General features: G+C 46.4%; 2 protein-coding genes across 4 annotated transcripts; both read right to left on the minus strand.

Annotated features, from left to right (window-relative positions):
• Positions 1-111: 111 nt before the first annotated feature.
• LOC125517058 (preprotein translocase subunit SCY2, chloroplastic-like) lies at positions 112-5,751 on the minus strand. Of its 3 annotated transcripts, XM_048682278.1 has the most exons (7): positions 5,189-5,746; positions 4,975-5,063; positions 3,073-3,152; positions 2,878-2,967; positions 2,439-2,530; positions 945-1,028; positions 114-282 (listed from the first exon to the last, which is right to left on the minus strand). In XM_048682278.1, exons 1-7 carry the CDS (start codon positions 5,628-5,630, stop codon positions 137-139), a joined length of 1,023 nt encoding a protein of 340 aa, XP_048538235.1. In that variant the 5' UTR covers positions 5,631-5,746; the 3' UTR covers positions 114-136. The 3 variants fall into 3 exon arrangements, with proteins under 3 accessions (XP_048538240.1, XP_048538235.1, XP_048538236.1); XM_048682279.1 differs by lacking the exon at positions 2,439-2,530 and having other exon boundaries at positions 5,189-5,748; XM_048682283.1 differs by lacking the exons at positions 2,439-2,530; positions 3,073-3,152 and having other exon boundaries at positions 112-282; positions 4,975-5,016; positions 5,189-5,751.
• A 4,101-nt stretch (positions 5,752-9,852) lies between these two features.
• Positions 9,853-11,058, minus strand: LOC125535163 (CASP-like protein 1D1). Its single transcript, XM_048698213.1, has 3 exons — positions 10,738-11,058; positions 10,478-10,604; positions 9,853-10,380 (listed from the first exon to the last, which is right to left on the minus strand). The coding sequence occupies exons 1-3, from the start codon at positions 10,956-10,958 to the stop codon at positions 10,159-10,161; spliced, it is 570 nt and encodes a 189-aa protein (XP_048554170.1). The 5' UTR covers positions 10,959-11,058; the 3' UTR covers positions 9,853-10,158.
• Positions 11,059-11,627: the final 569 nt, after the last annotated feature.

The following is an 11,627-nucleotide window of genomic DNA, read 5'->3' on the forward strand; positions in this document are numbered from 1 at the left end:
ACTAATAGGTAACCATTTTGCAGATAATGTTCCAAAGTTAGCTGAGAGTTTTTGCGAAGTTATTGTCTTATTGCCGCAAATAACAGCATTCAAAATTGTGCTTCAACAAAAATTAATGCAGAATCAAACTACTTTATTACCCTGCAATAGAAGCCAACTTGAATCCATAGTACTGAAGCTTTATCTTCCTACATCCTTCAGTCACCAACACTGCCCCCATGGTAACCATCATAAAGATCCCAGCTACTCCCAAGATGTAGGGCCAAGATGTGCACACATTTCCTGCTCCGAAAGGCAAGTTCAATTGTTCAAATAAGAGAAAACAATATGAAACAGAACCGTCACTCTATCAGTTACTGCATATTCTACTATACAAACTGACACAAATGTTCAACTGAAGCACTTTGTGTTATAAACACGATGTTGACATAAAACATGTCAAGATTAAATAGGCACTAACTGTTCACAGCACACATGATACTGGATGAGCTACAATATGTTATGTTGAGCTAAGGAGATAGATCTGATGGCGTAGTTAGAAAAGATAGTGTCACTGCCAAGATATCACAAAAGAGGCAATATGGCAACATTCCCTACAATTTAAGTGCAAGTTTCAACATAAGATTTTCCTAAGCTTAATTAATTAAAACACAACCAAAAGAATAAATTGAGGGAATTCTTTAATTTATTCCAGTAATCTTGGCAGAATATATGATAATTTGATCTACCAAGGAATATTAGAATTTAATAAGGTTTCAGCCGTGATTTTTTGTTGCCAGTATGAAAGGCAGCCCCAAAATAAGCAAGAAAAAAGGGCACGTAAAAGTAACAAATACAGTCCAGCAATATACAAATCACTGTCTCTAAGGTTTATAACTTGCGCGGAAGACTCAATTAATAAATGAAACATATAAACAAACATTTAGCAAGTTAGGAGGGATTACCTGAAAATTGAGTTAGCATCTTGTGTAGTGTATTTGTGTAACCAGTCAATATTCCAACACAGATAATCAAAGATGAGCCATGCCCTGTACGGCAAAATACACAAGAAGCAGTAAGCATGAAATTGCTAGCCAATAACAAGATATGCACTGCTATTTGATGATAATAAACATGGTAAAGTTTTACCTCACCACATCATCCACATAAACATTTCCAGAAATGATTTCGCATATGTTATTTTTCAAGTCAGGAGGAAATACTCATTGATTTTCATATATAGCGAAATCCTACTCATTGCACAGTTGAGTAATCAGCACATGAACTAGAACAGAGCAAATCCCAATTCAAAATCACTATTTTATTTTTCTCGGCAACAGCAGTACCAGCAGTTACATTGGTTGGGACCCAAATAAGTTAGGAAAAATGAAACAAAGTGTGGAATTATTTCTGTCATGAACAGACGCTCCCATACAAAAAAAATGACCAAAATGGGAAGCTCTTCCACAACATGAGTATGCCTTTTTTCCGTTAGACATACTGTTAGGGATAAATATCACAGAAAGTAGACCGACTGCGACGGTTTGAAGAACAGACCCGCGCTAGGGTGGAAAGAAACTAGAGTAGAGAGAGAGAGAGAGAGAGAGAGATTTGAGGACTGGGTCTCATTGATAATTCTTACTACATCCAACTTGCGGGCCTTCTCATCCCTAAATAGGAAGATACCTAGCAAGCAATCTAATTGAGCATGCTAGTACTAGATAACAGATGCCATACAATCATTTCCCATCGTGTTTACCTCAAACATAACAACCTAGCATCAGCACTAACTTTTGTTGACATTCCATTGGACTATTGGTACTGTACCAAAGGCCGCAGGCCCACATAACATGCTGACCACAGCTGCCAGATTGCAACACCTAAACTGCTGCTGCTGCTGTTGCACATAGACTGCCCAAAAGGATGTATCTATTCAGCCTATACAGTAGAGGTTCAGTTTATTTGGTGCAAACAGTATGCAGAACAAAAATATCTCATTCAGACGAAAACAACAATCAAATGGTCAGAACTTAAGGATACAATGCATAGATATGTACTCCCTCCATTCACAAATATAAAATGTTCTAACTTTTCTGTGAATCGGATGTATATAGACATGTTTTAGTGTGTTTGTTCACTCATTTCAGTCCGTATGTAGTCCATATCCAAAACATCTTAGATTTGTGAATGGAGGGAATACTATACTAGTAATATGAAAAATGTGACTCAAAACAGACTCTTATGAATAACCATTCAAGACTTCCAAAGGGCACCATGTACATGACAGAATGTTGAATAGTACTCCCTCCGTAAGGAAATATAAGAGCATTTAGATCACTAAAGTAGTGATCTAAACACTCTAATGTTTCTTTAGAGGGAATACAACATAATAACACAAAAGAGTCAACTCATGCAGCAAATGGCGCTAAAACAAAATATGAACGAAATGAAAGTACTACCAAAGCCAGATTCCGTTATGGTGTCACAGATCCAAGTCGTTGACATTGCACCGAGGACAAGCAGAAAGCTTGTTAATATGACATGCTTAACCCTGAGACAGATGAAAGCAAAATAAATAGAGCAACAGAGAGAACAGAAAAGCATCCCTCCAGGTCAATCAAATTATGACAACTTATAATGTCTCATCACTCTACAAATGATTCAGGGCATGCCGTAAATGAAATGATAAGTTATATGCAAACTCTGATAAAAGCATACATTTGTGCTAGTTCTAATTTTAAAGTGCCTCCATCTTCCATCAATGGATGGCAAAAGAAAAGGAAAAACCAAAGGAAGAAGCATGAGGTGGCCAATGGTGGAGCACTTCAGCAAGCTTGCCAGATACGAGCAAAACAGAAGTCAAAGTATAATATCATATACGCAAAAAAGGTAATTTACCTGTAACTTGCTGCATATATGGAGTACTGCAGCGAATAGCATGACACAGTACAAGCAGCCACAATTGCAAAACCCAGTGATAGCCACCATCTGAACATCAAGATGGAGGAGCTCAAACTAGATGAAGATATAGAAAATGGAACAGTTCCCAAAAGAAATTCAATCTCGCTGTTAAAGATAGGCAACTAAACACACATATAGCTTTTGATCTTCTCATGCCCGTCTAATCCTTCCTTGCGAATCTTTTCAAGTGATGGAAGAACATGGCAAAGAACCTAAAACAGACACAAGTTGTTATTGTAATAGTAGTATAAAGGGTTGTTATATCTTGGAATGAAAATTGTCTTCAGCTAGTACAGTCAAAAGACACTCTGAAGCTATCCAAGTACACTTTTAAGTGGCTTGATTGTCATAGTTACAACTACTGGTGGTTGTTTGTAAGGATTCTGGTTTTCTGTAAATGGAAAACTAAGGTCTAGGAGACATTCCAGCTTCCTTTGTCCCCCCCAAAAAGGGAACATCTTGCTTGTGCCACTAGCCACAGCTTAAATCTCAATTTCACGCTCTTCTTTTCAGACTTGCCACTGTTGCAATCACACTGTTGCCTGAATACATGATATTCTCTTTTTGGCCTAGACAGCCCAAAATTAAGACCAAAACGCCCCCAGTTGTATGACAATAGACCTCATTTTATTGCTCCATTGTGCTAAGGGTATGTTTGGAACTTCGGATGGTCACCAAAGCTCACGCTGGCAAAATTTTGGCCTCTTTGTTTGGAGGGTTGCCAGTGTTTTGCCATGGCAATGGCTCTTTGCCCACTCTAGTTCATTTTTCTTGCCAATGTTGACACCAACTCATGGGCAACCAAAAGCTTAATAAATTTTTTGGCTAGCCAAATATTTGGTAGGGCAAGCTTGGGCAAGAACCAAACATATGCAGCTTCTCTCTGCTACTTGACCTTATCTTATGTGCAGCTGTAATGGTGTGTACTAAAGGCAAAAAAAGTTGAAATTATGCTCTGTATGGATGAAATGGAGCCTAACAGATACAAAAACCTGAACTTTTGTTATGTTTGGAATTTTAAGTGTGGATTTGGTTATCGTCCATGGCATGTTGAGGTCAGGTGCATAAAACCCTTTGGTCGTGTTCATTTTGGTTGCGACAATAAACTTCTTTGCCACTGCATAACATATGTCGCAAATTATCTTTGGCTGGGGATTCAGGCCTTGAGGGTTTAAGGGGGATTAACAGCTGGCTGCCGCTTCTGTCCATGCCGTCCCACATGTGTTATGTGGGCATTTGCGGCAACCCACAAAGCGGCACCGTCTAGTATGTATGCTATGTGTTCCAGCAAAGTATGCTAGATTGGACACACAGTAACTTTCTCCTAATTGAAATCAGTCGATTAACAAACAGAGATACGCATAGTTAAGCTCACTATGCCAGGATAGAGACGGTAATTGATGGGGACGCTCATGTATCAATAAATCAATTTCGGTACTTCTTAAGACCAGTCTAGATGTTGCATATGAACATGAATCAATCGGGGTGACGCACATCATCAACAGATGATGTCACAATAAGAGTGGAGAGAGGCTGATGTGTTCACGCTTGTGTTCAGATTTGACTTCAATGTCGAAGCTGCAGCATGCAATGGGTCGATTCGGCTGTTCGTACAGACCACGCGGAACAAGTGGCCTTAGTTGTGACCGAGCGGGTTGATCCACAAGTTCTGCATCTGTTGTGCGTTAACCTGCAGTCATCCATGTACCATCTTATGTGGGATGGCCGGATGGTTCATGCGGCACTGGCCCGCTCCCACTTGGGACCTTAAAGTGGGGTTAATGGGATCTGAACCTAGTTGAACCCCAAAATATGTCAGGTTCTAACTCTTGAACAAGCAAAACAAACCAGCTCTGATGAAACGGTAATTGGTAGGGATGCATGAATGTAAATTCAAACAACAGTGTAACGGCAATAGTGAGTAGGCAAAAAAGAAAACGATACATATGAGATTTCTGATGTGGCTAATGACATTGGAGTATTGCTATCAGAAAACAAAAGCACGTGACAGGACAAAGGAAGAGAGTATCTAACCTGCATTACAATCGACGCTGAGATCTGATGACTGATTCCCAGCTGGAAAAACGACAGCTTCAGTTCAGAAGCAAAATCAACGAGGTCATCTGCATAGATGAAGGCGCATTGCAAAGTGCAATTTAAGACATTTGCTAAAATCCCGTGACATGCCTACACGCTTCAGCACGTGTGCAGGTAGCAGGAAGGGATAATCCGGAGGGGACAGTAGTACCTGCAGGGAGCGGGGCGAAGCTGAGATAGGAGTCGGGGATGAGGCGGCGGTCGAACCCGGGAAGCGGGACGAAGTAGCCTACGCGGCTGAGCACGATGAGCACGGCCGTGACGGCAAGCCGCCGCCGGATTTCGCTGCGGAAGAAGGCCTCCGCCGCGCCCTCCGCCACGGCCCCGAGCCGCGCCAGGTCCAGGAACCTGTTCCGGAACCCGGGCGCCTTCTTCCCGCCCGCGCCACCCTCACGCGCCGGCTCGGCGGGGGATGCGGCGTACGACGAAGCCCTAGGGGCGAGGAGGAGGCGGCGAGGCGGGGGGAGCGTGCGAACGAGGAGGTGGCACTGGTTGGCGCGGAGAGATGGGTGCTTGGGAGCGAGGTGAGGTGGCGGGAGGGGGAGCGCGCACCGGGGTGGGAGCGGGAGCGAGAGCGCGAGGGAGGAGGACATGGCGGTGGTGGCCGGCGAACGAGCCTCCGCCTCGTCGCGCGGCCGCAATCCGCAGGGACGGGAGGTTTGGGAAAGCCAACGATGCAGACTCGCTAACAACTACGGAGCGGTCGTTCGGTCGCTGGACTTACACGGCGACTCTGCCCGAACCCCGAGTCGCCGGCCTCCCTCGGTTGCTCCTACATTCCTTTTTTTTTCTTTTTTTTTCTCTTTTTTCTTGAACATCCTTTTCCTTTTTCCTTTTTATGAATATATGAATATACTCTCCGCTCTTTATCCAATCGGCAAAGGCATATTAGATTACAACACACAATCCAGAAAGTCAGGGATTACATCATAGTTGTGTACAATGTTATCAATATCCAAAACTTCTCTCGCAATGCGATGAGCTGCCTCATTGGTTTGCCTACGAACATGTAAAAGGTTAAACCTTGAAAATAAGAAACTACCTCTCTAATTTCATGGAGCACTTGAAAGGCACTCGAACATTCTAAACCAATCATTTCAGAGTGTATAGACCTCCTAACAATCAGTCTCCATGCGTATCTTTAATATTCCTTTATTGTGTTCAAATAGCACTGCATCTCAACATGCAAGTATCTTATCGGTGAGAGGGGCTAGAAACTAGAATACCATCGTATCTGGCTCCTGCCGCTGCCACAAAGGTTCCAGAGTAGTCTTTGCCAATAAAGTCAATTCCCCCTCGCCATCGGCCTAAATCGGTTGCTCCATCAGCATTGATCTCAACCCACCCATCTTTCGACGGTTTCCACTTTACCTGCACTACACCTTCTTGTGTTATTTCAGGTGCCGGTACCTCAAGGGCACGCACAATATCATCGATGATGATCATCGATTTGTGCGGCGGCCACTGCTCTTCACCGTGCGCGGACTTATTTTGCGAATGCCAAATTGCCCACATTACCATGATCGTGATTGCCTCGTCATGTTTGGGATCATCTTTACATCCAGCATATCTTTTGACCATGTGTACGGGTGTAGTTTGGATGCTTTTGATGTTGAACTGAACCAGGGCAGCCTCCCAAAAACGTCTCGCATGATCACATGACAATAGGCTATGATAAGGACTCTCCTGCTCATGACAACACATCAGGCAGTGAGCCTAGGTCTTAATATGTCACCAGTTTAATTCTCCAAAGCAGGGTAGCATATTATTGACCACCCTCAACCAAAAGACTCTGATCCTTGGTAAGACATTTACAATGGGTTTGGTTATTGCTCAGGTAATGTAATGGGTTTCGTATCATGAAGCACTGCTTTTGATCTCTTTTTACCAGATACGAGCTTTGTTTGGTTCGTGAGGTTGGGTTCGGTTTTCTAATCAGTTGTCGTTCGGTTGTTTTCAACTCTGCGAAGCGGTGTATCAAAATGCACTGTTACCGAAGACGTAATACCCGAACCAAACTTCATCTACGATTGTTTAAAGCATAGGAATCGAAAACCGAGCGACCGAACCAAACGTGTCGTTAGTTTTCATGGGGCTTTCCAAACAACAGTATCATCACATGAGTTGCCCACTGGAAACTTTTCTTTCATACCACCGTCCATGACTTCTCTGTACGTCGATCGTACTGAAAAGATGTCATTCTTCCCCCATGCACATGCCCATATATCCTCCTTGGCTCCTCTTGATCTCGGCATATTAAGGATAGCATCAGTATCAGGCACAAGGAAAGTCTCCCTTATATGTTCAATGTTTCATTATCCTATTTCTTCCTGGATCAAATCAGACACAAGTTGAGATGAATTTTCCTTAAGCCTCCCATCGGTTTCATGGTGTTGGTCCCAACAATCCAAATACTTCTTCTTTCAAGTCGTCCCCAATTCGCCTAATAAGACCTTTCTAAAGCATGTTTCTCACACTCATGATAGTTCACCATGTTGTTGAACCGTTTGGAACTCCCCATGTGGGTAATAGTGCCCCTTCAGTACATGCACGCATAAGCTTTGCGTGTTGTCCAAGAGTTGCCATGCCTGCATAGCTAACATGGCATCATTGAATAGTTCTAGATCCTGAAAGCCCAACCTTCCTTTAGACTTTGGAAAAGCCATATTCACCCATGACTTTCAATGCATACCTTTCCGTCCAGTGATCCATCCCACCAGTTTTTGGGTATGAATGTCGTTAATTTCTCGCACAAGACTTTCGTGAGTTTAAAGCAACTAATAGAATAGGTTGGAAGTGCTTGAACCACAATTTTAAGGATAACCTCTTTCATCACACAAGACATAAGTCTCACACCACCTTGCACCCCCAGACCGTGATCTTTCATGAATATGCTCAAATTGGTGCTCCGTTGACCTCCCACCACGGTCGGTAGGCTAAGGTACTTCCTAGACAATGCCTCCGTCCGGATATTTAAGGCGTCTTGACCCTTCTCTTAGCCGAAGCCCCATAGTTCGGGCTAAAGAAAATTGAGCTTTTCCGTTTATTCATCCTCTGTCCAGAACCAATACTATAGTTACTCAAAATATCATTTAGTTGTGGTGCACTCCTACTATCCGCTTTCATAAACACCAAGCAATCCTTAGCAACTAATAGGTGGGATACCCATGGAGCATGCGTGCTAACACGAATGCTTGTGTCTATCCAACCCCCATCACAGTTCTTGATGATGCAAGATAAACCTTCTCCACATTACTCATATAAAGGATGCTAGAGTACCCGCCTTCTGGGGGCCTTCGAGGGAGAAGAGGCCTCTACGTCGTTGGTTTTTAGGTGGCATGCTCCGAGGAGCTCTCGGGTGCTCTCCGCGCTGTCCGATCTGCCCGGATGGCACGGACCCGGGCAACCCGACTGGGAGGTCCATGACGGGCGAACCGAGGGATCGCGCGGGGGGCACCGTCATGTGGGTGCCCGTGCCACGCGCACATGCGACATCTCACACGCTTGTCCACACACGAGGGGCCACCCGGACCTGCCTGTCGGCCTCTTTGCCCCCCGGTGGGCTGGTTCGGTTGCGCTAGGCGGGGCCTGCGTCAAGTCTGTCCGGCTGCACCCCGTGTCGATGGCGTCGTGGCGCGCTCCTGTCCATCGGGCCGCCTTGTCCGATCTGCCCAGACGACGAGTGGGCGGTCCATGACGGGTGCACCAAGGGCTCGCGCGAGCCAATCATCATGTGGTGGCTCATGTCGCACACATGCAACGTCTCGCACGCGCTGCCCATGCGCATGGTGCCAGCCAGACCTGCCTGCTAGCCTCTTCACCACCCGGCGGGCTGGTTCGGTTGCGCCAAGCAGGGTGTGCGTCGAGTCTGTCCGACGGCTTCCCGCGTCGATGGCTCCATGGCATGCTCCTGTCGGTCAGACCTATGCATTTGGTACGTACTTGGACGTTTTTGCTCGGGGGTCCATGGCGCGTGGGGCGCATGCGCGACCGGTGCCTCCTCCTCCTCTAGCCATGTCACCTTATCTCAACAAGTGGAGGAATTCGAGGAAGAGGAGGAGAATGACGATGAATAGAATCCACGAGACAAGGACTGCAACAAGTTAACATTTCACAAACTGCCAGATGGACCTTCACTCACTCAACCATCCCAAACGAGGGGGCATGTAGAGGATCCTTAAGAGTCCATCGCCTTTCCAGAGAGAGCGTGCTCGAGGCGGCCTAAAACCAAATGAGGGTCGCACAAAGAGAGTTGAGGATCGTCTAAGCAAGAGGGAAAGAAAGTAATATGGACACTTGCTTGCTATGTAGTATTTGAGAACCTTCTATTTGGTCGTGTCCAACTTTGTATGTTGAACACGCTATGTTGAACTTGGTATGTTGAACTATTTGTGATCAAATTGTTGTGTGATGGACAATTGTTGTGTGGTGAAATTTGAATGTTAATTATGTGCTAGACAAAATGGTAAATGAGCTCTAGAGTGACTACATGGGCCCATCATCAAGGTTCTTGGTGGCAGGGTTACATGTCCTCCCGCCTGCAGAAACGTACGGAAACTTTCAGTACCATTTTGGGCTAAATTTACTACCGTACCGTGAGGACCTTGGTGGTAGGGTTGCCCTACCGCCCACCCATTCCCCGTTCACTTACCCCCTCTAGGTGCCTACCGTATGCCGGCCTAGGGTTTAATGTGCTAACCACTTGCCCGCATGAGCGTGACGACGACTAGGTTTCTGGTGCCATAGACCCTGGTGGTACGTTAAATCCTACCACCGCTGGCGATAGCAAAAAGGTTAAATTCATTTTTCTCAAAATGGGGTTAATTAAATCATGCTAAACTATGCCACAAAGGTTACAACAGTGATTTTGGCCGATAAAAGTCGTGCTTACTGTCACAAAGCAACGTGTTGTAGAACAAACAAGGATAAACGTCAACGCACATGTACACGCACGCACACACGCATGTCGTAGAGCACTCCACAGCCACAGGAACACGTAGCATCTTTTATACAACTGACCGCCGGCCGGCAGAGCTCACCAAAGCCGATGGATGACATGCACGGCACATGAAATTTGTCCCGCCAGCCGGAGGAGGGAGCGGGGCTGGACGCCTAGTTCGATCAGCGGCTTCTCCGGTAGAGGGAGTAGGCGTTGAGGACGACGAGGAGGACGAGGATGATGGAGGCGATGAGGCCGAGGCAGGTGGCGCTGCCGATGTGCCGGCAGAACTTGTCGTAGATGTTGCAGATCTTGTTCCACCGCGTGTGCGAGTTGCCCTTCAGCCCCACCCAGGCCACGGCCCCCGCCGTGCCCGTCGCCGACGCCATGATGCCCGCGTAAACCTGCCATGGTTATACATAGGATTGTTACATCAAGCTGTGCCCTGCGTGCAACTACAGTACATGTGAGAACAAATCATTCAAGGCAGAAGATACTGACCACATCAAGCAGAATGAGGACGAAGATCCCCTTGGCACAGGAAGCCGAGCTTGACATGGACTTGACCGAGGTGGCGGCCGTCAGAAGGCTATACAAGCTCGTCATGCACAGCGCCACAAGAAGATAACTGCAAACCACACGTAGACAGGGCACACAATAAGCATCAGCAATCCATGTTATTATACGCACCGTTCCTACGCGGAAGTTATCAATTCCCGTAGGAGAGGAGAGACGTATGACATGACGATCAACTCACGTACATGAGCGCTGGCGAGTCTTTGAACTGGGCGGGCACCGGCCCGAACCTGAACGGCGGCGTCAGGACCAGGGGCACCATCTCCGTCTGCTTGGCGGTGACCAGCACGACGAGCCCCGACAACGAGACGGCGAACAGAAGCACCCTCAGGGCCAGGTCGGCGCCGCGGAGCCCGGCCGGCGACGACGGCGCCGTGTTCCCGCTGTCCTCAACGGTGCCGGCCATCCCTTCAATCGGGGCGCGCGCTTGTCTATAGCTGGGCGGGGAGTCTGCGGTTTCCGAGCACTAGAAGAGATTCAATGGATTGATCGCCGGGACGCCCAGGCACGGCAGTGCGTGGTTTTATAGGCTTGTAGCCGCCGCCGGGGTGGGGTGGGGTGGGGCACGTACGTGAGAATGCATAATGTCATTGCCATTGTTTACACGCAGGCTGCTGCAAGTACGCATGCACTTCTGACTTTGACTTGCAAGTAGCCCGCTTTGTACGCAACTTAGTATGATCGTGTTGACAGCCTCATCCACACCGTGAATACGTTTGGGTTTGGGTGTGTTCACGTGCTCTCCGTTAATTGGAATTCAGCACTTGTGCTTCTACATTGTGTGTGATACCGGTAGGGAAGGTGACATCCATATACCGACCCTAATAAAATGGAAGTTGTACACCAGTTGGTCAGTCAGACAAGCAATGGTAATGTTGACGTGGCTAGCTGTTCTCCAAATGCATCCATCGCTTTCACGCGCCGATCGCATTCATGATTCTCGTTAGGGGTTGCTTATCTAGTTTGTGTTAGTCAACGTGCTCTATCTGATAGTACGGATTATATGTTTATGTTTCGAGAAGCCTATCTCATCGGGCCGTATTGGTATTACTAATACTACCAATACGACGACGCT

Source organism: Triticum urartu, chromosome 1 (genome assembly GCF_003073215.2).
Source record: "Triticum urartu cultivar G1812 chromosome 1, Tu2.1, whole genome shotgun sequence".
NCBI lineage: Eukaryota > Viridiplantae > Streptophyta > Magnoliopsida > Poales > Poaceae > Triticum > Triticum urartu.

Excerpts from the sequence above, each read along its gene's own strand:
- LOC125517058 (XM_048682278.1), bottom strand. The coding sequence starts at position 5,630 with ATGTCCTCCTCCCTCGCGCTCTCGCTCCCGCTCCCACCCCGGTGCGCG. Across the intron at positions 5,064-5,188 it reads CTTCGCCCCGCTCCCTGCAG|ATGACCTCGTTGATTTTGCT; the intron begins GTACTACTGTCC and ends TCATCTATGCAG. Across the intron at positions 2,968-3,072 it reads GAGAAGATCAAAAGCTATAT|ATGGTGGCTATCACTGGGTT; the intron begins GTGTGTTTAGTT and ends CTTGATGTTCAG.
- LOC125535163 (XM_048698213.1), bottom strand. The coding sequence starts at position 10,958 with ATGGCCGGCACCGTTGAGGACAGCGGGAACACGGCGCCGTCGTCGCCG. Across the intron at positions 10,605-10,737 it reads AAAGACTCGCCAGCGCTCAT|TTATCTTCTTGTGGCGCTGT; the intron begins GTACGTGAGTTG and ends TGTGGTTTGCAG. Across the intron at positions 10,381-10,477 it reads TCCTCATTCTGCTTGATGTG|GTTTACGCGGGCATCATGGC; the intron begins GTCAGTATCTTC and ends TAACCATGGCAG.